Source organism: Pteropus alecto, unplaced genomic scaffold (assembly GCF_000325575.1).
Source record: "Pteropus alecto unplaced genomic scaffold, ASM32557v1 scaffold313, whole genome shotgun sequence".
Taxonomy (NCBI): Eukaryota; Metazoa; Chordata; class Mammalia; order Chiroptera; family Pteropodidae; genus Pteropus; species Pteropus alecto.
In genome coordinates this window covers 1,714,688-1,737,550 of record NW_006434832.1, presented here as the reverse complement: position 1 = coordinate 1,737,550, position 22,863 = coordinate 1,714,688, and the positions used below count along the sequence as shown (strand labels likewise).

The window sequence follows — 22,863 nt, the reverse complement described above, 5'->3', positions numbered from 1 at the left end:
GCACACCACTGGTTAGCGTCCTTTTGGAAGGTGAGAAAGAACAATGAGATGGTATTAAGTTTTTTTTCAAAAAAAGCTCTTTTATAAAGCTATTTAGCACATTTCAGAAAAATGAATTATTTTTATTTTTAAACCTGTTCATCATCTGATAATAGTAATCCAGTCTATGTACCAATATTGTGCACAAGTTAAAGTTCTCTTGGGGGTAGAATGTTACTGATGAATGATAGCAACTAGTTTTCTAAATTCCTGTTTTACTTAATCTAAATGATATATCTAAATTCCTGTTTTACTTAATAGACTGTGTAACATCACTTAGTATTCATTAAATAAATATTCACTGAGCACGTACCGTGTTTTAGGCATTGAACTAGTCACTGGGGATACAAAGGCATTCATGGAGTTCAGTTTAGTCATGAAAAAAGATGTAAACAAATGCCTAACTACAGTGTATATGTGTGAATATGTGTATGAATGCAAGCCATTTTGCCCAGGGGTGGTGGTCAAGGAAATTTAATTTAGTGTTTAATTTAGAGTGGTGTTTAGAGGTGGTATTTAATTTAGACTTTTCGAAGAATCAGTTAGAATTTTGCCTAGTAGACAAAAAGGGAAGGACATTCTAGTCACCAATTGTTTGTTTACAGTTATGATTAGTACAACAGAGAAGTTCGTGGAGTACACATGACAGGGGAATCTAACCCCTTCCAGGGCTCTGGGGGTGAGGCTCACAGAGAGAAAAATATAAAGCCAAGACCTGAAGGATGGGGAGAAGCTGGCCAGACAAAATAATCAGGAAAGAGTACTTTGGGACCAGCATGTGAAAAAGCCCTGGGTACGAAGGAGACTGAAGTAGAAAGGGAGATTGACCAGACGTGAGACTGAAGAGGTACATAGGAGCCGGTTCAAGCTAAGACCTGTAGACCGTGTTAAAGATTTTGACTCTATCTAGAGGGGCAGTGGGAAGTCATTTCTAGGGTTTTTAAACAGTTAAGTGATGTTATCAGATTTGTATTTTAAAACATCACAGCTGCTTCGAGATAGAGAATGGATTGGAGGGGCAAAAAAAGGTACAGAAGAGATCAGTGGTTAGAAGCAGTTGCATTAGTCTTAATGAGAGCTGATTGTAATTCGAAGAAACAGTGGTAGTAGAGATGGAGATAAGTAGACCATTTTGAGAAATATTTAGGAAGTAGAATAAAAGAATATAATTACGATTATAAATAATTATTAATCCTAATTAGCTATCATTCTTTGAACTCTTACTATTTACCGATTATTCTTCTAGCACTTTACATATATTATCTCATTTAAACCCCACTTCAATCCTGAGGGTAGATGCTACTGTTATCCCTATTTTATAGTTATGGAAGCTGAAGCTTAGAAATATTAAGTAACCAGATGGAATATGAGAGAGGTATCAGATATGATCCCCTGGTTTCTGGTATACTCAGCCTGGTAAATTGTACTGTTTATTACAATTGGGAACACTAGTGGAGAAACAGATCTGGGAAGAAAGATCATGAGTTCAGTTTTGGACATGTTGAGTTTGAGATTCCTGTAGGATAACTGAATCAAAAATGTTAATTAGCCCATTGGATATGTAGGTCCAGTGCCCAGACCTGGCACTGGCAGTATACATTCATGAGCTGTCAGTATATAGACTGCTATGGCATCCCAGAGAATGGATGAAGTCACAGAACAGGTATAGGTTGAGAAGTAAAAGGGGCCTAGAACTGATCATTTAAGGACTAAGTAAAGCAGAAAGAGCTGACAAAGGAGACTGAGCAAGAGTAACTGGGTGGGAAGGTGGGGTGCTGAGGGAGTGGAAAGAGAGAATGTGCTATCAAAGAGGCCAGGAAAAGTGTTTAAAGAAAGAGGAGCATTATCAGTGTATCAAATAAACTTAATTAAGATTCTAACAGGTAAAGTATCTATTGGACTTGGTGACATGGAGGCCATTGGTGACTCTGATGGGAGCCTGTTCCATGTAACGGGAATGGAAGAGCCATAGGGTTGATTTGAGAATGGGCAGAAGGTGAAGAGTGGAGGCAGCCAGTGTAGATAATTATTTAGGGATGTTCTATTTTGAAGGGAAGAAAGAGCAGTGTTGAGGGGTATGAAGTCCAGAAAGAGCTTTTTTGTTTTGTTTATTAAATTGTCAGGTAGGCTAGAGCATGTTTACATGCTGCTGGAAAGGCTTCAGGAAAGAGGAAGAAATGGAAGTTATAGGGTAGAAGGTGCTATCAATAATGTCAGGTTTCTGCGAAGGTGGAAAGGGAGGGAGGAGGGTTTGCCGGTTTATGGATGGAAGAGGGACACATTTTCTATTACATGGAAGAGAAGAAGGAGAAGCTGTCTAAATACAAGTGAATTTGTAGATTTAGTTTCCTTTATGAGAAGGCCTGCGTCTTTAGAATTCTAGCTTTTTAAGTCACATTTGCTTCTAATAAGGCAGTTTTTCCCTAATATCATCTCCTAAGATAGTGTTTTGTTTTTTTTTTGTCAGACAAATGATTTGATAACAACATAAATAGTGATAGGCATTTGAATGCACTCTTTTTTTTTTTTAAGAAGCAAAACTCTTGCGTTTCATACATTTAGCCAGAAGTTTGAAAGATTAAGGCTACGTGGGAAAGGAGTGTATTTCATCATACTTTTGAGAAATGGTAATCAGTTCATTAAGTTTAGTTGCTAATAAATAAGAGAAAACATGTCTGCTGTGAAATCGTGTCAGGAAATGTTAATGAGCAGCCAGTCGAGCCCTCAGTACATTGTGGATGAAAGTTTAAACTTGTTTTCTTCCCCTTTGCTTAGGTTGGCGTTTTTCCCCTGACTTGCTCATATCTTTATGCAGGCCCTCCTCACAGTGGGAAGACTGCGTTAGCGGCAAAGATTGCAGAGGAATCCAACTTCCCCTTCATCAAGATCTGTTCTCCTGATAAGATGATTGGCTTTTCTGAGACAGCCAAGTGTCAGGCCATGAAGAAGGTATCAAGATTTTTACTTTCATTTTAATTTCCTATCTCTTAGATGTGTGTGTGTGTGTGTGTGTGTGTGTGTGTGTGTGTTTACACATGTATATATCTATCTGTCTTTGTACCTGTATATGTATATATATAAATGTGTGTGTGTGTGTGTGTGTGTGTATGAGCCATAGCAACTATGTTCTTCTCAAGTGGAATTAAATTATCAGCAGAATTTGGGGGAAAGAGCAGCTGTTTTAGATATGTTTAAATTTGCAATGCATTTTATTAGAGTACTTTTATCTCCCAAATTATGCTTTGTTTAGTACATATTACAATTCATTTTCATTTCTTGAGTTTGTATTGACTTGGTTGAAAAATACATTTAAGAGTGTTTGAGTAGAGTGGAGCAAATTCATTTAAGATTTTTAAGTTCTTTCATCGATGTACAGAGTCAAACTGTTGAGGGCCATTTAAGCTGACTGTTTACAGAGGTATATCATTGGAAAGATATTTTTTAAAACCTCTACAAAAGGATGGTGGTATATTAGATTATAATCAGAGTCTGCTTGGCAACTTAACGCAGTCCTCATCCTTCTTCCTTTCTCCAAGTGCCACTTGTCACCTTCTCAATATGGCTGCTTTGAACCATCAGTGAAAGTTAAAACAACATAGAATAAAATCCTAGAGCTGAAAGGACTATAAGATCATCTGGTCCATCTCTCATACATTCAAGCAAGTGTCATGGAAGGCATCTGGGATAGTAGGTGGCTGCTCTTTAAAAACAACAAAAATCAGTGACAAAGATTCTTAAAGGCTGTTTCATCCCACTTGATAGCCAGTGTTTCCATTGGTATTCTGGTTCTGTATACTCCCAGACAGTGAAGAAATTTTGTTGTGTATCTAGTTGAAGTATTTCTTTACTTAAATCCTTTTTTTTTGTAATGCTTGATCTTTTATAAATAAGAACTGACTATAAGTTAAAGAGATGTGGGAAAATCAGAATCAGGGAAAAGAATCGTGAGAACTGAAGTGCCACGCAGTGAAGACAGCGCAGGTGTTCTTTGACTGTGCTCAGAGGCCCTCACTTTATAAAGATGTAGGCTAGAATTACTTCTGTTTTTCTTTAGGGAAGAGACTGAAGAGGAAAATAATATTTAAAAAGAAGTAGACTCCAAAAATACATGTTTGAAAAGTTCATCTCTTGTTTGTGCAGGTGGCAGAAATTTTTGTGTAGAGTGCTTGAACAGATGAAGGAGGCAAAGCTGGGAGCAGGATCCCAGCCTGGCACACCAGAAAAGTCAAGATCGATGCCCTATGTGAGGTCCTTTGAAATTGAGTGTGATAGAGAGGGCAGTGCTGCCGGACACAAAAAGAACTTCAGTATCATAGTTTATTCTGTGTCTGAGGCGAAATCAGTGGTGTCTGTCCTTCTTGAGGAAATCTGGATCCCTAGGACCAGTAACTTCCCTAGTGTGGGCGGGGTTTAGTTTCTTTGTTTTTCCCCCTCTAAAAGGAACCCCTAAACCACTTCCTCTGGTGACAATTTAAATAATATCCCTTAGAATCTGTGGCCATTGAATTTACCATTTAATTGAAAAGCTAATTCTATTTCATTTCTCTAACTTCATCTATTCCTTATACTTGTTCAAAAGTAGTCATCTTCTGTACAGATGGTAAATTACTCCATTGCTTTTCACCAGCTGCCAGCGCCAGCCTCAGATGTACTCTGAGATGTGGGTGGATGGTCCTAGTTTTCTATAAAGTTTTTAAAAAGTACTTTAAGCTCCTGCAGATCAAAGCTGCTTTGTAAGTGTGAGATATTATCATTTTTATTATTTTAATCTCTTGCAAATTGACTTGAGGGGGGAAGGTAATATGTGCCGATTTTAGAGGCTTAAATGGTTAAATTAATGGCTTAATAACTTATGATTTAATCTTTAAATTGTTGAAGCCTTTCAAGGCATAGTTTTAAATGAGTAGAAGGCTAAGGAATATGAAAATAAGTGTCTATACAAGCTTATTCAAAATTGTTTCGATTCATGATTCACTGTCTGGATCAACCATACACCCTTAAAATTACAAAAAATTATTTCTGTTTCAACTGTATAATAAATACACATTAGACTTTGGTTTTCCTTGGGGAAAAATATTATTCTCTGTAACTAAAGTATAGAACAGAGAAAAGAGTGAAGCATAGGTGTCTTAGAACTATATTAGAAATACTGCAAAATCTTTCCCTGCAAATAATTTTCACATTGTTGCCTAATGATAGGTTGACAAAAGCCTGAGGGCTCAAACCAGTCTCAAGGTGCTAAGTCTTCCAGGTTGCTTTTGAAAATGAAACATAAATGCCATTCTTTAGTACTTCTCATCTACCTCCCACCACTGTTCTCTTCCCTTCATTTTTAGTGTGAGGATGGGAAGATGTTTTAAATTTTTTTCAGAGCACAAATAATTTATAATTTTTTTTATCATTCTGGAGAGAACAGTTCTTTCCTTGTAAGTGCTCCCCCCTATACCACCCCCAAACTTAGCTTTTCCTAATTACAAAAGCAAGTTAGGAAATGTAGAAAAGAACATTGGAGAAAATAAAAACGAGTCTATATTCGTTCTTCAGTTTTCTTCTCTACTCTGACACACACACACACACACACACACACAAGCGCGCGCTCGTGCGTTGTGTATTGGGGATCACATTGGACATACTGTTGTAAACCTGCTTTTTTTCACTTACTATATTAGGAACTTTTTTCAATGTCATTAAAATTTATCTCAATATTATGTTAAATTAATAGCTATATAATATCCATTTAAACATTCTCATTTTGTTAAACATTTAGGTTGTTGCCAGGTTTTCTTACAAGTATAAATAATATTCTGTAGAACTACCAAACCAGGGAAATTACTGCCCCCATTTTCTTATTAGATTTTTTTTTAGAGTAGCATCATATTTTACTGGCTGACAACTTGGACTTAAGTTTTAAGTAGATCTGAATTTGAATCCCAGCTCCCCTACATTTACAAGGTCTTATAGTCTGTCACTTAACCTATAAGCCTCTCTTTTCTCATCTGTAAAATTAAGATAATGTTAATAGCTGCCACTTAGGGTTATTATGAGAATTAATGGTAATTTATGTAAAGTATCACGCAGTGCCTTGGGATATAATAGGTGTTTAATAAATAATATAGTGGTTATTTTTACTTATTATTATTGTTGTACATACACTTTTGGTTTTTTCCTTAGGTTAAATTCTCAGAATCAGGATTAAGGTAAAAATATGAATATTTTAAAGATTTTTGATAATATTGCTATCAAAACTCTTATGTCAAAATACAGATGATTTTTATAAGAGCCCACCTCTTCCGAAAGTTTACACTAGCAGTCCCGCATATGAGAGCAACAGTTTCCTTGGACTCTCACACTTGATGTTATTTAAATCTATATTTGCCAATATTATAGTTAACAAATTGGCATTTAATTATTTCTTCAGCTACATTTTAATGATTAAATGCTCAATTTTAAAGATTTTTCAAAATGTTTTGCAATGGTAATAATTTGTAAAACTCAGAAATATTATAACACGTTAATATTTGTTAAAGAGGGATGATCTAGATAGTTGATTCATAGAATATCTTTATATGTCATTTTATTACTTGAACCAAGAGGTAAGAATTTTTTTTAAGTAGAGAGGGTCATTAGGCTTGCTTTAATGAGTATCTAAGATTTAATTATAATTAAGCTATTGCTTTTTGTTCACTTACGGATGGTGTTAAAATATATGTAAGTAGTTTATTCTCAATTAATTTAAAATCCACCTTGTGCTTCTTTTAATTTACTTACTAAGTCCTTTTACCATAGATAAACTCCTCGGTATTGCCAAAGTCTGTATGAGGTATTACCCTCACATTCTGAGAGGAATATCATATGTTCCATTAAGATATTTGAAGTATTCACAAATCTTCCTCTTTCCCCCATTTATGTTTGTTTTCCCAACTTCATTCTATTTAAAAAATTTAATTCCATTATCCACTTTTGCATCTATACCTTTAAAAAAATCTGTTTCCTAGTTCTATTAGTGGCATTAAATGAACTAAAGAATGAAGCAATAGAATTTGATTTTAACTAATTACCTAATCTTGATGCTTTCCAAGTGCACAATCTGTACCGAGATGAAATAGGACAGTCTGATGTGACTAAATTGTTTGAACAAAATTAAGCAAAAATATCACTGACTTATGAAACTATACCCATTAATAACATAGTCTTGTTTTTAAAGGACTGAAAATTAATGGAAGAAATTTTCCTTTCCACTAGCTTTGCAAGAAAGAAATAATCTTCTTTGAATATCCTCCTGTAAATCCCACTGCAAATTGTAGTCTGCACAGAACAGAATCATGGCGCCTAATCCTCCTCTTTTCATGGTTTAGTCCATACAAAGAGCAGAGCTGGAAATTGGATCTTTTGACAGCAGTTACTAAGCAACAGAATTTGGATGTTTTTGGTTAACATCCTAATATATCACGTAGCTGATTTGTTGAAGTTTGTGCATGTATTAACTGAGAGAAGTGGACACTCCAGAAGTGACTATAGGTCTCTGTGTGGCTGGGAGGGCAGGCGCTTATTGTCATTCTGTTTAATGCACTTTGTCTTTTGCCATTTCTATCTGTTTGGCACACGAAGGAGGACGGTACAGATCTTTCAGACCTTGTGACTTTTTATATTATTAAGAATACCTCATTTGGTGGCTCATGTTATATGAAAATGTAAGAATTTTTCCTGAAAAGCAGGGAGAACAAATAAAGGATTTTAAGGTCATTCCAGGAAGCTTTAGGGCTTTGCCAAAAGTTTAGGTCCACTTCCTGAGGCAGTTTCATCAGAAGACAGCTAATGTTTGCTTGGTCTACTCCCAAGTTATTTTTAGAAACTAGAGATTATTACTGATAGCACTGATTTGAATTTGCTCATTTACGTTTTTATATGCTACCAAATATGATTAGAGTATGCTTTCAACTAATTGTTGACAGATTTACTACATTAGGGATTTTCTAAGTCATCAGAGTCTTTCTAACTAGGTACTTCACGCCAACCACTTCAGAATTGAGATGAACTCTTTCGGCCCCAAAAGAAGCAGAGAATTTGGCTTCACTTACCTCGGAGCACTAAAGAGGTTATAGAAAATGGAGGACAGAATCTACTTAGAACACGCTTTGCTGTGGTTTGTGATTCTGAAAGGCTGGGATTAACATGGAGCTAATGCTGGCATGTTCCCATCTGTATTCATGTAGACTCCAGAGTCTGCAGCTGCTGCCCCTCCCCTACACACAGGTACCTCCCAGCTCGTCTACAGTTTCCAGGGGTGGGCTGTGTACCTTGAGAGCTTGCACCGTCGTTGAGGACCATATTCGGACCTGCCCCTCAGCCCCGCGTATCTGGAGCCCCACACTTCCCTTTCCTCAGTGCTTACAGAGCGTATCCATTCTGCTGTTGCCTTGAGCCCAGGCTCCTCACATCCTAGGTCATCTCTTAAGACCCACCACCTACCTTGGCATACAAGAGAGAAGTGAAACCAGAGAGTTTAATGATCACAATCTCATTATGTCCACAGCTAGAAATAGACTATAAGATTCTAGTGATGTTCTATATTTTCTAGAATGGTCCTCTCATTATTTCTACGTTCAGCGAAGCAACTCCTTTTCATACTTTCTCTTTCTTCAGTTCTTCCTGTTCTTTTTCTTGAGCTTTCTTTCAGACTTCTCTGACCTGAAGACGATTTATATGCTGAAATTTGACCTGCTCTGTAGGAAACTCCCTGATAAAACTAGGATGATCATACACCCCAGTTTGCTTTGAGCAATCCTGGTTTTTACCTGTTGCTCCAGTGTGATTATTAAAATCCCCCTGCTTTCAGGTGTCCTGGTTTGCATGATAACGTATATGATCCCCTACTGATAACCTCTCCAGCAAGAAAAGGCTTGAGCTTCATACTTTCATCTTACTAAATGAGAGGATCAGAATTTAAATTAATTTATTAAAGAGTCTGTAAGATACAACCATTAGCCACAGCTTCAGCCCACCTGGCTCACTGTTGTGTTGGCATCGTTTGACCTGGAGCAGGCACTGTGTGTCTGCTGTGTGCTGTTCCTGATGGGAGGTTTGGCATTTCAGTGGTAGTCATGAAGCTGGGGCAGTTTGAACAATTTTACTGTTTTGTTTTTTTTTTTGCATCTTTGCTTCTAGTACTTTCCTTTTTTGGGTTTATCTACCTAAAGTTGTGGCAGAAATGCCCAGCTTAGTATATAAATATCTCATGTAGATTTTAGTCCAACAGCTAATCCCATGTATGTGCCAGTCGAATCTCAGTATCTCCTTAGCAAACTTACTCTGCTGGGTCCTGGGCCAGGAAGCCAAGAATGGAAGGGGCCGAAGAGATCAGGCAGAAAACATGAATCCAGGGGAAGAGTGGTGATCTTATATTATACTAGGGACTAGATAAGGAAAAGAATGTGTAAGAAGTGAACATGGTGTGTTTATTTAAATTAGAGCAGAGTTGCTACCCAAAGGAGTTTCAGTTGACTGGTCAACTGAAACCGGTCAAGTTACAACTGGAATTGTACCGCCTTTGTCATGGTTAGTATGTTGTTAAGAGAGTTTCCTCTGAGTACTTCTCTCCCCGTGATAGTAATTAGTACATTAAGAGCTGTCAGTAAAAAAACTACTTTACATTAAATGACTGCTGTAGGTATTTTTTTTTTCTGAAATGTTATAGGTAGGCCATGCAATCGACTGTGAAGTGATTTGTAACGCATCATGAATCACAGTACCTGAGATAAGTTGGTGAGACTACATAGCAGTTTATCATCAGTTTAGACCCAAGCAGTGTTCTTGGTAAGGTTTCTGTAGCCATGAAAACTCTATACTGTTTTTGAGAAGGGAGAAGTGGCAGAAAAATGTAGAAAATAGTGTCACAGGCACCTGTGGCTGTAGTCTATGATATTACAGCTTGACAGACAGAATTATACACTTGCATCAGAGCCTTTAGTGGAATAATGAAAACTGTTTTGAAGAACAAAGCATTATTTTCAGTAACTCCTTTAGATCACCTGAGTTTGTAGGATACCACGTTGGCTTTCATATTGGTCCAGTCTTCAAAAAATAGCAAAGAACCACAGGGGAACGGCTTCCAGACTTTTCCACTGTCACTTCCATTTCTCTTCTGCATCATCTCTCACCCACCAGCACCTCTTCATTTGAATTCTTATTTACTACGTGTCAATTCCTACAGCGCTCCTGAATTTTCTCACCTCTGTGCCTCCTAATATTCAGTATACTTTGCATGAAATAACTTTCTTCACTGTTTTTCACTGATTGTTCAGCCTTCAGGTCTTAACTTAAATACTTCCTAAATTTAGGAGCACAGCATTGACTCCATAAGCCTTTGTATCAGTCAGGATAGAGTTATGTTGCAGTGGTGAACAACCCCAAAATCTCACCGGCTTAACTCAACAGAGTTTATTTCTTGTTCACAGTACGTATCCATCATGGCTCAGAGAGAGAAGGCCGCTCGTTAAGTTTCTCAGAGACTCAAGCTTAGAGGTAGTAGAGGCTCCATCTCACATGTGATTCCATGACAGCCAAGGCGAGATAAAGGGAATGTGGTGACTCATGCCATGCCTCTTACAGCTCCTTTAAGAAAGTAATATATTTTCACTCACATTTCAATAACCAGAGCAAGCCCCATAATCATACTTAATGTAAGAGAGGGTAAAGGAGTACAGTGCTACCATGTGCCAGAAAGAGAACCAGGATGTGTATGGATATTCCCCCGTACACATCCTGGTTCCCTTGCTGTATACCACAGCTCCCTTGCTGTATGCCACCATATCATCCTGTATTTCCCACTGTGAAAATAGGATCATATTTGTCTTATTTACTACTTATTGCCTTCATTAATATTTGACACATAATAGGAATTTTAAAAATATTTGTTGAATGAATGAATAGAGCAACACTCCAAGATTCAGCCCTTAGCCTTTTATTCTTCTGCCTCTACCATTTCTCCTTGAAGATCTCATTCCCTTTCATGATTTCAGCAATCACTGTCCTGAGGAATTTCTCCATACCCTAACTTCAGTCATACATCTCCAACTACTTACTTGATATTTCTCCTTGAATATAAAATGCTTAAATTTATTCTTTCAATAAATATTGATTGATTTTTTTCTGGTAAGGCATTATACTTATACCAAGTGATGTGAGGATACAGAGATCATTATTTTATGCGTGCATGCAGCAAACATGGATTAAGGACCAGTGAGGTGTCAGACCCTGAAAACATAACACCGAGGAAGACAGTTCCTACTCTACAGAACACAGTGTGCTGGAGAGGAACCTGCCATCTAGGTCGTCAGCATGAGTTGCTTTGCTTTGCTTTCACTTTTGTTGTTGTTGTTGTTTGCATGTTTGAGGTTGACTTTTGACATAGAAAAGACCACGTGTAGCTAATTTGAGATGTAAAAAAATTAAAATTCAACATATTAACATTATATTATTTAAGGCCTAGTTTTTCAGCACACACGCACACAACTTAAACTTTAAAAAAGTCCACTTACGTCTTTTATTCTATTTGTAAATCTAATAAAATTTGCAATTACTTAAGACTTTTACGGTTTAATTTCTTTAAATGTCTTAAACTATATTTACACATTTAAAATATTTTATTTTTCAAGTACTTCATCTGTTTGTCTAATAAATAAAACATTCTAGGTTTCAAAGTACGTATACAATTATATTTATTTAATAACAAATTAAATCAAAATGTAATGTAAGTATGGTTAATCTTAGATTATCTTTACCATTTGCAAGGCTATTAAAGTTATTTTTTACCTTCCAAAATAAAATTAATTATTCAATTGCATATTTTAAATAGAACTAGTAAGGCTAATCTATTAATCTAATATGGAATTTTCTTAATTGTTACAAATAAAGACCAAATATACACAGATTGTCTTTAAACTTAGTATGAAAAATATTAATATTGTAAGTTTGATTTATTTTATTTCTATACATAATTCTTAATCTTCTGTAGTCAAAAGATATGTGCTAAGGAATATTACGCCACTTCACGCAAGATGAGGCAGTGGTGGTTACCATCTGTACCAAGCTTACTTATCAACCAGGGAGACTGAATGATTTTTACAGACAACACCACTGGGATGCACTGAGGCCCTGCTATAGCCTCTGGAATAGGAACCGCCAACATTTACAAAAAGGCTGGTCTCAAGGCCTTGGGCATTTATATTCGACTTACACATAAATTGATTCTTTATGTATAAAGAATCATACATCCCACGAAATTGTGACATCCCTGTGAGGATGTAACAACTTCTTTCGCTGCTTCGTTTAATTTCCATTTCTTTGGCTCTCTTATCTTTTGCCTGGTTCTAAAGATAGAACCAGATCTTTCTGATCCTTTATACCCAACTTTAATTCTTTGTAAACACTGACCATCATGGTCTGATTTGAGTTGACGAGCTTCTGCTCTTTCAATGTTATTCCTGCTTAACAGGGCCACATTTCTTACAGATAATAAAATGACATCCAAATTTTTTCTACACATCTCTGTGGCTTCATGCAACTCTTGAGTCACAACACTGAGTTCAGGCTCCTGATGCAGAGAGGAGAGCCCTTTGTTATGAACTTGACGGGATTCGTCAGTTAATTAATGACCAGCTCTTCCTCAGCATCCCGGGCATGACATAGCCACGATACAGTTGTATCGCCTTTGGCAAGTCATTTAACTGCTTTGGGCCTTGATTTCCTCATTCTTAAATTGCAAGTACTCTTAATTCTTAAATCTTATTATCTACTAAATTCTAATATAGTATAGTCTGAAGTATTGGTGTTTTACTTTGCTTGATTTAGGCATTGCTCAAGAATTAACTAAATTTTATCTTCTTGGAAATTGTCATTATTATGGAGAGCAGTGAGATAATAAATGTTTTTACTTTCTTCCAGATCTTTGATGATGCATACAAATCCCAGCTCAGTTGTGTGGTTGTGGACGACATTGAGAGACTGCTTGGTGAGTCGTAATGTTTGCCGTTGTACTGTCTATGCCACATTACAGCTCATGTCTCACTAATTACGAAAGAAAAATGGACGACATTGAGAGACTGCTTGGTGAGTCGTAACGTTTGCTGTTGTACTGTCTGTGCCACATTACATAATGGGTATTTATAAACTGTAAGGCAATAGAAATACCTTTCTTTGCCTTGTAAGGAAGTATAACATTATCTCTTATCTCTCTAGTCAATGACATTATTCATGTTAAATATGCCTTATGACCATAACTCCATTATAAACCTCTTTCTTGTAGAAACCCCTGCCTCATATTCGTTTGTATCTTCTACAGAGTTCCCTGCCCATAATAAATGATGAATAATTTTTGTTAATGGGTATATTTGCTATTTAGTACCTCTGAGTTTACGATTAGGGTGAGATAACACTTGGGGCAGAAGCTGCAAGCTCTCTTTACCTCAGTTTCTGCTCTCATAAAACGGAGACTCTATCCCCTTCCTTACTTATCCCATAGAGTAATCGTGAAGACAAAATTGGAATAATGATGTTGAAAACAGTCTGAAAGTGAAAAGTGCGTAATTTTTAAAAATATTTATTAAACATCTCCTAAGTTTAAGTGCACTCCTACAGGGTACAAAGATGAATGGCAGTCCCCGCGGTCACCTCACAAAGCATAATCTACAAGTCAGCTCCAGAGAAGTGTTGTTACTTTTTCATCTAATTTCAGTTTTAGAAAATTTAGAAAAATCTGGAATAAACGTATTATAACAATGGCTCAGGATGTTGTAATGAACTCTGTTGAAATGGAACCCACCAAATGACTTAATAAACCTCTGAAGATACCACCCAGCACCTGATTAATCCCTTCTTCCTTAAGCTATCCATAATGGTGCAGTAATGATTTCAAGTTAACTGCTCTGACTACAATTTTCCCATGATTTTCAAACCTGCTTTAGGTCCTCTGTTATTTATTCTCCTATTTCCTAAGGCAATGTTTGTTATAAAGTAAAGCAGATATATCTGTGAGGTTTTTTTAAGTTGATAGTTTTATCTAGTGACTTAGGTTTTTGGTCTGCTATTTTTGATACATTTCAGCCCAGTTTATAGGATTATTTCTTTAAAAGCTTTTAGGCACATACTCATAGCTCTGTGTAAATTCCTTTATCTAAACACAATTGAGATGTGTGGTCATAGCAACACTACTGTGTCAGGAATGTGTGCCCTCTGAGTATATTTTCACTTGCATGAATAGTTATTATCTGTACTTGTTTGTTCATTTATTCAACAAGCATTTGCTGAGCTCTTACTGTGTTAGAATTATTAGGGTCTCGAAACTAAGTAAGATGCTGTCTGTTGTTATAACATATTGACAAAAATTAATGCAAAGTAGAATGTGTCATTATTTTGGATAATCAGAAAAGGAAAGGATCACTTTTGACTTCAGAGGGCTGATGTCTGAACGTAGCTCTAAGCACAGGGCAGGAGTGCAGGTGCAGTATGTGGAGAGAGCTAAGGAGGTGGCATTTGTGCTAAATCTTCAAGGATTGGTAGAAATTCAACAAGTAGAGAATTCTTTGTTCTTCACCATCTGTAGACCAAGCCTAATGGCTCTACCATCTTTTCAGTTTTATTGAAGTAGCTTATATTATTACTTGCCATTTTCCCCTTTACCCATTTTCTTGCATGGCGCTATGTTGCCTCTGTCTGTACTCACTATATTGCCGTCATTTGCAGTTATTTCTTGGAAATGCTTAGTCCATACATTGGAGGTGGAGGTTATTCCCTTTAAAAAAAAACTCCCTCTGAATATCAGACAAAGATGTCTACATGAACTCAAAATGTGTATATAGAAGCTTTTTAAAAAAATTTACAGATAAGCGTTCTTAATATTTTAAGCATTCATTTTTTCTTTTCGTTGCATAACTGTTGTTATTTGGGACTGTGTTTCCTCCTGATGTAGAAAATGTTTGGAATATGTGCATATGTGTGTCAGTCCCTAAACACAGCAATGTCTCTCTTCTAGATTATGTCCCTATTGGCCCCCGATTTTCGAATCTGGTGTTACAGGCTCTTCTTGTGTTACTGAAAAAGGCTCCTCCTCAGGTAAAAATAATATAAGGAACATTTTCACAGAGTTTTTCTAGTAAATTGCATATGATGGTACACTAAATAAGTAGGTTATCATAAACATACTTAATTCTGTTGAGGGATTTTGAAGGTCATCTGGTCTGGCCTTCTGTGGTAAGATAAATGATTTTCTTAACAATCAAAGAAGTTTCTCATTTCTTTTCCTGAAGATCTCAAAATCCCATCATTTCAATTAGTACTGTTGTATTCTTTAAGTTCCCCATCATATTACACATCTTTAACCTCCCTTCATCTCCTATGAGAGATTATGATATTAATATAGAAAGGATTAAATACATGTTACCATTTGTTTCATTTATCATTTCATAAGTTTTGCTAAGAATTCGTATTTGGAAAAATTTATTTCCTATAAGCAGATTTAAAAAGAAATTACAGATGAATTTGAGTTATTTCTCTTGTGACATGTGACATATTTAAGTAGTACGTCTGTAGCCAGGATCTTGCTTCATGTGGTTGCATTTTTACTGATGTGGCTATTAGAGACTGGTGATTTTGATAACACATTTAAAACTAACCTATGAGGCTTGGTTAAATATGTTAATTATGTAGAGGCTGCCAGAGCATGTTTGGCTATGACACATGACACAAATTCTCTTGATTGATTTTGCATGCTGTAACCTTGAAGAAATGCCAATCAAAGGCAAATACAAAAGGGTTGAGTACTAACTTGAAAACCATCTTAATGTCTGTAAGGGAATCTCATATTCGAAGTTAAAGATAGATAAACTAAGCTGTATGGAAACTACTTAATATTAAGTTAGTCTAATTTTTAATTTTATGGTTAAAATTGTGTGTGTGTGTGTGTGTGTGTGTGTGTGTGTGTGTGTGTGTTAGACCTAAAAGGAAGGACTTGCTTTGATTTTCTATGTTTTTTTTTTTAATTTCTAGAATAGTGAAAAGAAAACCTACAACCTCGAAATTTTATTACATATATGCATTACGAAAGTATTTTTAATAATCTTTCCATAAACTATCATTCCCAATAATTAGAGTTTTAGCTCACACTAATGCTGAAGTTAGGGAAGTGAGAATATTTTTCCTTCTCTGATTCTTTCAATAAATATGTAAATAGATATATCTAAGGTTGCTGGAGCAAAAATAAATAACCCTAGTATCTAAATATGTCACATACCAAAAAATCCTATTTTATAAAGTCAGCATTTTAAAACTTATTAGATTGGGAGGCTTTTTCTGGGCATTTATTTCTTGTAATACATTTTTTTTTTTTTTACCTATAAAAAAATTATGCTAAAAGTCATTTGGGAGAGGGAAAATAATTTATCAATGGTATTTTTCAAACTGCCTGTCCTTTACATTGTTAAGTACTATACACATTGATTTAAACAGAGAGACAACCCCTAGCTGAGAATTATTTGTAATCCAAAACAGATACTACTAATAATAAACAACATATTAACAAATGACCTGCAACATTTTGATTAAGCACTTAGGAATAACTGTTTGTAATATATTTTTTGAATATCCCCTTATTTTGGTAAGATTAACTGTTTTACTGTTGCTATAGTTTGCATTTGGCAAGGTATGATTAAAGTTGGAAGATTCAAAATTAAGTAAGGTTCACATGGCCAATAAGCACATGAAAAGGTACTCAACATCATTACCTATCAGGAAGATGCAAATCAAAGCCACAGTGAGATACCACTTATACCCGCTAGGATGGCTGTAATCAAAAAGTCAAATAATAACAAATGTTAGCGTACATATGGAGAAATTGGAACCTTTGTACACTGCTAGTGATAATACAAAAATCATGCAGCCTTTGTAAACAGTGCAGCAATTCTACTTCTAACTACCCCAAAAAATGAAAATATATGCCCACCCAAAAGCTTGTACATGAATGTTCATAACAGTATTATTCATAATAACCAAAAAGTGGAACCAACTCAGATATTCGTCCAATAGAATAAAATATGGTATATTATTTGGCAGTAAAAAGAAATAAGTACTGATACATGCCATAACGTGGATTAACCTTGAAAACACACTAAGCGAAAGAAGTTAGTCACAAAAGACTACGTATCGTATGATTCCATTTTTGTGAAATGTCCAGAATTGGCAAATCTATAGAGACAGAAAGTAGATTTGGGAGGGGTTGCCTAGCATTGCAAGGGGTGAATAGGGAGAACGAAAGATGACTGCTAATTGGTATGGAGTTCCTTTCCAGTGTGATGAAAATGTTTTAAAATTGATTGTGGTGATGATCGCACATATCTGTGAATATACTAGAAACCATGGAATCGTACACTTTAAATCTGTAAGTTGTATGTTATGTAAATTATATCTCAATAAAATGGTTACCTCTAAAAAAGAAAGTAGTTTCAAAAGCCACTTAAATGATAAAAGGAGAATTATATAAAGGGCTAGAAGTAAGGAGTGAGCACCCAAGACACCTAGCCCAGCTTTGCAGAAATTTTAGAAATAGGAATTGGATTATTAAAAGGGGATGTGGAACACAGTTCTCTCAGGAATGAAAAGGAAGAACATAGGAATATGTGCGAAGTAACAGATAGCTCTGGTCGCCATAGAGATCGATATGGCAAAGATTCTCTTTTAAGAGAATACCATCCTGTCATTAATCAGAATTTGGTGACTCTGACCTGGACTGCTTGCTAGATGACCTCCCATATAAGGGCATCAGTGGCAGAAGAAATTAACATTTGAAATATTTCTTATTGGCATATATTTAAGAAAATAAAAATATGCTTTCTCTGTATCACCTTGCTTTTTAAAATTAGTCTCTGTTCTCTAAGGAAAATAAGGGAGAAATTTCAGGCCGATCCAGTGTAAAGGATATTTGTCATTCTAGAGTAGAAGCATTTCGTATTTTATATATTTTCAATTAAATATTAAAAATACATGAATCTGAATGTTGTAGAAATGCATCGACTGGTAGAAAGCTATTATTTTATCACTGTCAAGGAAATAGAAAAATTGTACGCATTTTTCTTTAAAAAAGGGAACTGTACATGTTTACAATAGAGTAATCATATCAGTTGCAGAATCCCTTCATTTTGCATTTGTAGTAATTCCAGCTTTCACACAGAAAGATTGTGTGCATGTACGCACATGCTCAAATAAAAGAATCCCTTTAGGGGCACTATGTTGTTATGTATCAAGATATTCTCTTTTCTACTTCTCCCCTCCCCCACTCCCCTCCCTCGTTGTAAATTGGCTTATTAAAACTGGTTCACAAGCCTTCCTTTTTTCCCTTTGTGATTGCTTTGGTCTTGGATTTTCAGTGTAGGACTAAAAATTCAAGTCAGATTTCAGTTACTAGGATAATTTTCTTTGAATTTTAAATTTTTCTAAGTAAATGCATAGATTTTTAATGAACCCAGTATTCAGTGGATTTGCTTTAAATTTAGCTGGAGAGTTAATTTCATGATTGATTTATTAGCCCTTTGAAAGTATAAAAAGTCGTATCTGTAGTTCATGAAGACTGAAAAACATCATCACATTTTGTTTAGCATCTTTTTAAAACCAATTAAAAGCTTTTCTAAAATGGATTGAACAGGAGAAAATAAAACATGTTCCCTAGGTCTTTATTTCAATCAAGTTTCCCTGTGTTCTGCAGGAGAAGAGATGGAGGGGGGATAGAAAAATTGAAAAGGGCTGTCCCAGCAGGGAGCCACGCCGGAGAAAAGGGCTGCTCTGAGAACTCAGCAGCAGCAGCTAAGAAAGCCCCCAGCCTGCTTCATCTACATGCAGAGTCACACAAGGCGTGGGGGTGCTCACCGTCACCACAGAGGTTTCACATGTGCTTCCCTGCTGATTCCTGTGAAAAGCTAACAATTGGCTTGGAGGGTAAAAGACCACTGCAGTTCACCCTCCCTGAGCTGGATGTACAATTTGTCCAGTGTTAGGAAATGTCCGGCTTAGCAGTGAGAGGCTCGAAGACACCCCGCCTTCCAGTGAGAGTCCTAAAGCCGGCTCTTTTGCTTGATGACACTGGGGCTCTTTTCAAGTTTCGCAGATTTATAGAAGTTGAGGGGAATGTGCTTTTCGAGATCAGGGGGCTGAAAGCCTTCGTCTTAATGTCAGTGGCAAAGCGGTAAGGCCAGGTAGATCTTCCCGCAACGTGCAGCGCCAGCGACTTCAGTATTTTCCTCATAGATCTCTTCTGCTGCCTTCTTTTTTAGGGTGGGGGTCGGGGAGAGAGAATGAAGTGCCTGAAAAGGCACCGCTCCGGCTGTAAAGTGACATGACTTCCTCGCTTCCTCAACAAGGGTGGGAGTGGTTAAGCCCATTGACCTGAGCGCCTTGATGCTGGGTTCACTTGACACTTTTGGGAATCACATTGGAAGGCCACATGAGTGTGGACCAGAATGCCTGGTAATTTGTGGAGAGCCATTCCTCGTTCAGTTCAGTGCTTCCCAACCTTTTCCAGATTATGGCATATAGAAAATGGGAACATATGATGAGGTACCTCGGGTAAAGGCGTGAGGCCACTCACTGCTGGCCAGAGATGTAGCCACCACAAGTGCCACCCAGCTTTCCCAAGGACTGACAAGCATCAATATCTTAGTCCACCTATATAACTCGTTAGCAGCATACCAGTTTGCAAAACTCTTCAGAAAATGTAAACTTTTACAGAAGAAGATCACTACAAATTCACAGCAGTATTAGTGAAGTGGAACGCAGACCTAACTAACTAATTGTTAGCATTTTAGCTAAAGTTGTGGGAAAAAATAACTTTCTACTGCCCTGGCCCCCTAGGAATATCATCTAACAAGAAACAGGTAGGTCTTAGAGCTGAGCTGGGCATAACATGTGAACTAAAAAGAAACCATTAGTAAACCCCTGATGGGGACTCAGGCAGACATATTTGTTCCTCCACAGGCTCCGTTTTAACATTAGACAAGATCATTTTTTATGTGATTCTTATATGACATCTTAGTACCGTCTTATTCAGAGATGTTATTAGGAAGTCTTGGTAATATTAAGCAACTCTTCAGGCTTAAGGTTGCTTTAGCGAAATAAGCAGATAATGGAAGAGACTCCAAATCGTGCAGGCCTAAACATGAGTATCTCCCCATCTATCTGTTCAAAATTAACTCTAGCTAATGACTATAATATGACTCAATAAGATATATAACCACTTGAGGAAAGAGGTTTAGTCATTTTGCCAGACACATTAATCGTAATCACTGATGTGGTGGCTTTTGCATTGGACTTTATTGAAAAAAAGCCGTCTGATAATTGACAACGTAGTTGCTCAGTTTTCCCATTTATTAAATCAGTGACATGAGATGGCTACTATATCGTATAAAATTCTCTATTACTATACTTTACTTAATATAGTAGATTGTCTCAGAAAATTCTACGTGAACTGAACCAGTATGAAATACACATACAGTCGTGAGCTGCAGAACAACTTTTCGGTTCAGCGATGGACCGCATATACCACAGTGGTCCCAGAAGATTATAACGGAACTGAAAAATCCCTATTGCCTAGTGACACCACAGCCATTGTGGCTGTCACATAGCATAACACATTACTCGTGTTTGTAGTGATGCTGGTGCAAAGAAACCTACTGTGCAGCTAGTCTTATGAAAGTACAGCACCTGTGACTACAATAGAGGCTGTGCCGTCTAGGTTTGGGTAAGTACACTGGGATGTTCATTCAATGACAAAATCACCTAACAACACATTTCTCAGAACATATCCCCATCGTTAAGTGGCACATGACTGTATATATAGCACACTTTCGAATACATTCAAAAACAGTAAAAGAAATTTGGTGAGCCCTCTTATAAAACATTGCTGCAGATATCTGCTGAATAAAAAGCCCTGTTTTCAAAATAGGGTTTTTTTGTTTTGTTTTTTGGTAGAGCACATTATAATAGTTATTAACGAATTCAAGAAAATTACAAGACATACATACATACATATCATTTTCAGATAATTTAAAATTAAATATCCGAATTTCAGTCATCAGAGAAATGCTAATGGTGCTGAGACAGAATATTCCCCTCACTGACAGAATGTCTTTTTTTCATGATATTTATTTTTTTATTAAAGTGGGAAAAAACATAGCAATTGCTTTGTGTTAACCATATGTGCTTAGCTACAACTTTATGTCACGTTCGTCACAAATTGCTTTCACTTCATATTGATTTATGTAATTTCAACTTGACTTCTTTTTTTTAAGATTTTTATTAAGATAGAGCTAACATATAATATCGTATTAGTTTTAGGTATATCAGAATGTCCTTATCTAGCCCCATTGCCTTAAATATATTACTGTGACCTGATATCAGTTTTAGAAAAGTGTCAATTAGTATCAGCATTCCACGGTGCCACAAATCTAGTTTTGAGTACCGTCTCTGCAGAACTTACTCTTTGTGTTGGACTTGGAATTAGAAAACCTGAGTTTGAGTCTTAGCTCAGTTGTCTCTGGCTATAATACCTTGAACTAGTCCTTTAATACCTTTGTGTCTCTTTCTGATCTATAACATGGAGATAATTCCTCCCACCTTACCTACCCCTCAACTAAGATAATGTATAGTGAAGTTCTCTATAAACCTGTGGACTACACAGTTATAAGATACAAAGCATAGAGTTACTGAAAAGTGAAGATATGCCATTGTCCACAGAGAATGCCATTTGTAAACAACCGATTTATAGTCTTATACCAAAATTTTCAAAAAGTGGATGATGTTTGTCATTCTTGATTTGTATGTTCCCATTGCTTGAGGTCCAGGAATTGACATCTAAGATTCTATTTCTTTCTGTTTTGTTGCTATTTCAAAGTTTTTAGAGAGTCTAGTATTTTGTTAAGACTATTATGTGGAACTAGAAATATATTTTCCTGGTTTGTTGTTGTTGTTGTTGTTGTTGAAGAAAAGAGATGCCTTTAGATAGTCCACAGAACCATTAGCTTGTAAGATAGGAAAATAAAGGCTATAAGTACTATATATAGCAAATTTTCATGGAAAGTGAGTTCAGAGCTTCAGCCTGGAATTCCTGGGCACAACTTCCCTCATTTGAAATACTGGAAAAAGAAATAGGGACACCCTGCTTCCCATCTGTCATTGCCAAAATAGAGAAGCTTTCTAAGTCCTAAGACAAAGCTCTGGCCTGGAGGTTGGATACCTGTTTTAGAAAGAAGGATGAAGTAGAGGCAGAAATGTTAGTTCTCAACAAGGTAAGGAGTAGAGGGAGGGCCAGGGCTTCTAGCCATTGTGAGATTCCTAAGGACACTACCCATTACTTGTCCTCAGCCTCCAGGGATTGGCCCCCCTACTTGATTTTTCCCAGCAGCCACCTGTTACTTGTAACTAAAGTTCCCCCTTTCTCCTTACTCAAGGTGGAACAGAATAGTATTTCACAGCTTCTCTCCTACCATCCTGTCCCCAAAACAAAGTACACAGATTTTTGGAGATTTCCTGGGGGCTTAATACTATACGACATGACAGCTACTGGGTAAGAAGAGCCAATAAGAGGAACCTTACAAAGCATCCAGAACAATCCATCGGTATTCCTGATAGTTACTGGAATGAAGATGGAACCAGGCCTTGGTCTTTTTTAAGCCACCGCCTGGTCTATAACCACAACTTCATCTTGACAATTGTACTGACCCCTCACATTAGGGGAACAGAAAGAGGCTCTGGACAATCTGTGTGGCCTTGCCTTTTCTTTCTTTTTAA

The 22,863-nt window shown here is 36.6% G+C and overlaps 1 protein-coding gene across 1 annotated transcript in view; it reads left to right on the top strand.

Annotated features, from left to right (window-relative positions):
- NSF (N-ethylmaleimide sensitive factor, vesicle fusing ATPase) overlaps nt 1-22,863 on the top strand; it is a 103,610-nt gene that overhangs the window by 62,590 nt on the left and 18,157 nt on the right. Inside the window, exons 14-17 of the mRNA XM_025045614.1 lie at nt 9-30; nt 2,855-2,988; nt 12,982-13,048; nt 15,068-15,147. Of these exons, the coding sequence (XP_024901382.1) occupies nt 9-30; nt 2,855-2,988; nt 12,982-13,048; nt 15,068-15,147 (303 nt within the window). The remainder of the gene's footprint in view (nt 1-8; nt 31-2,854; nt 2,989-12,981; nt 13,049-15,067; nt 15,148-22,863) is intronic.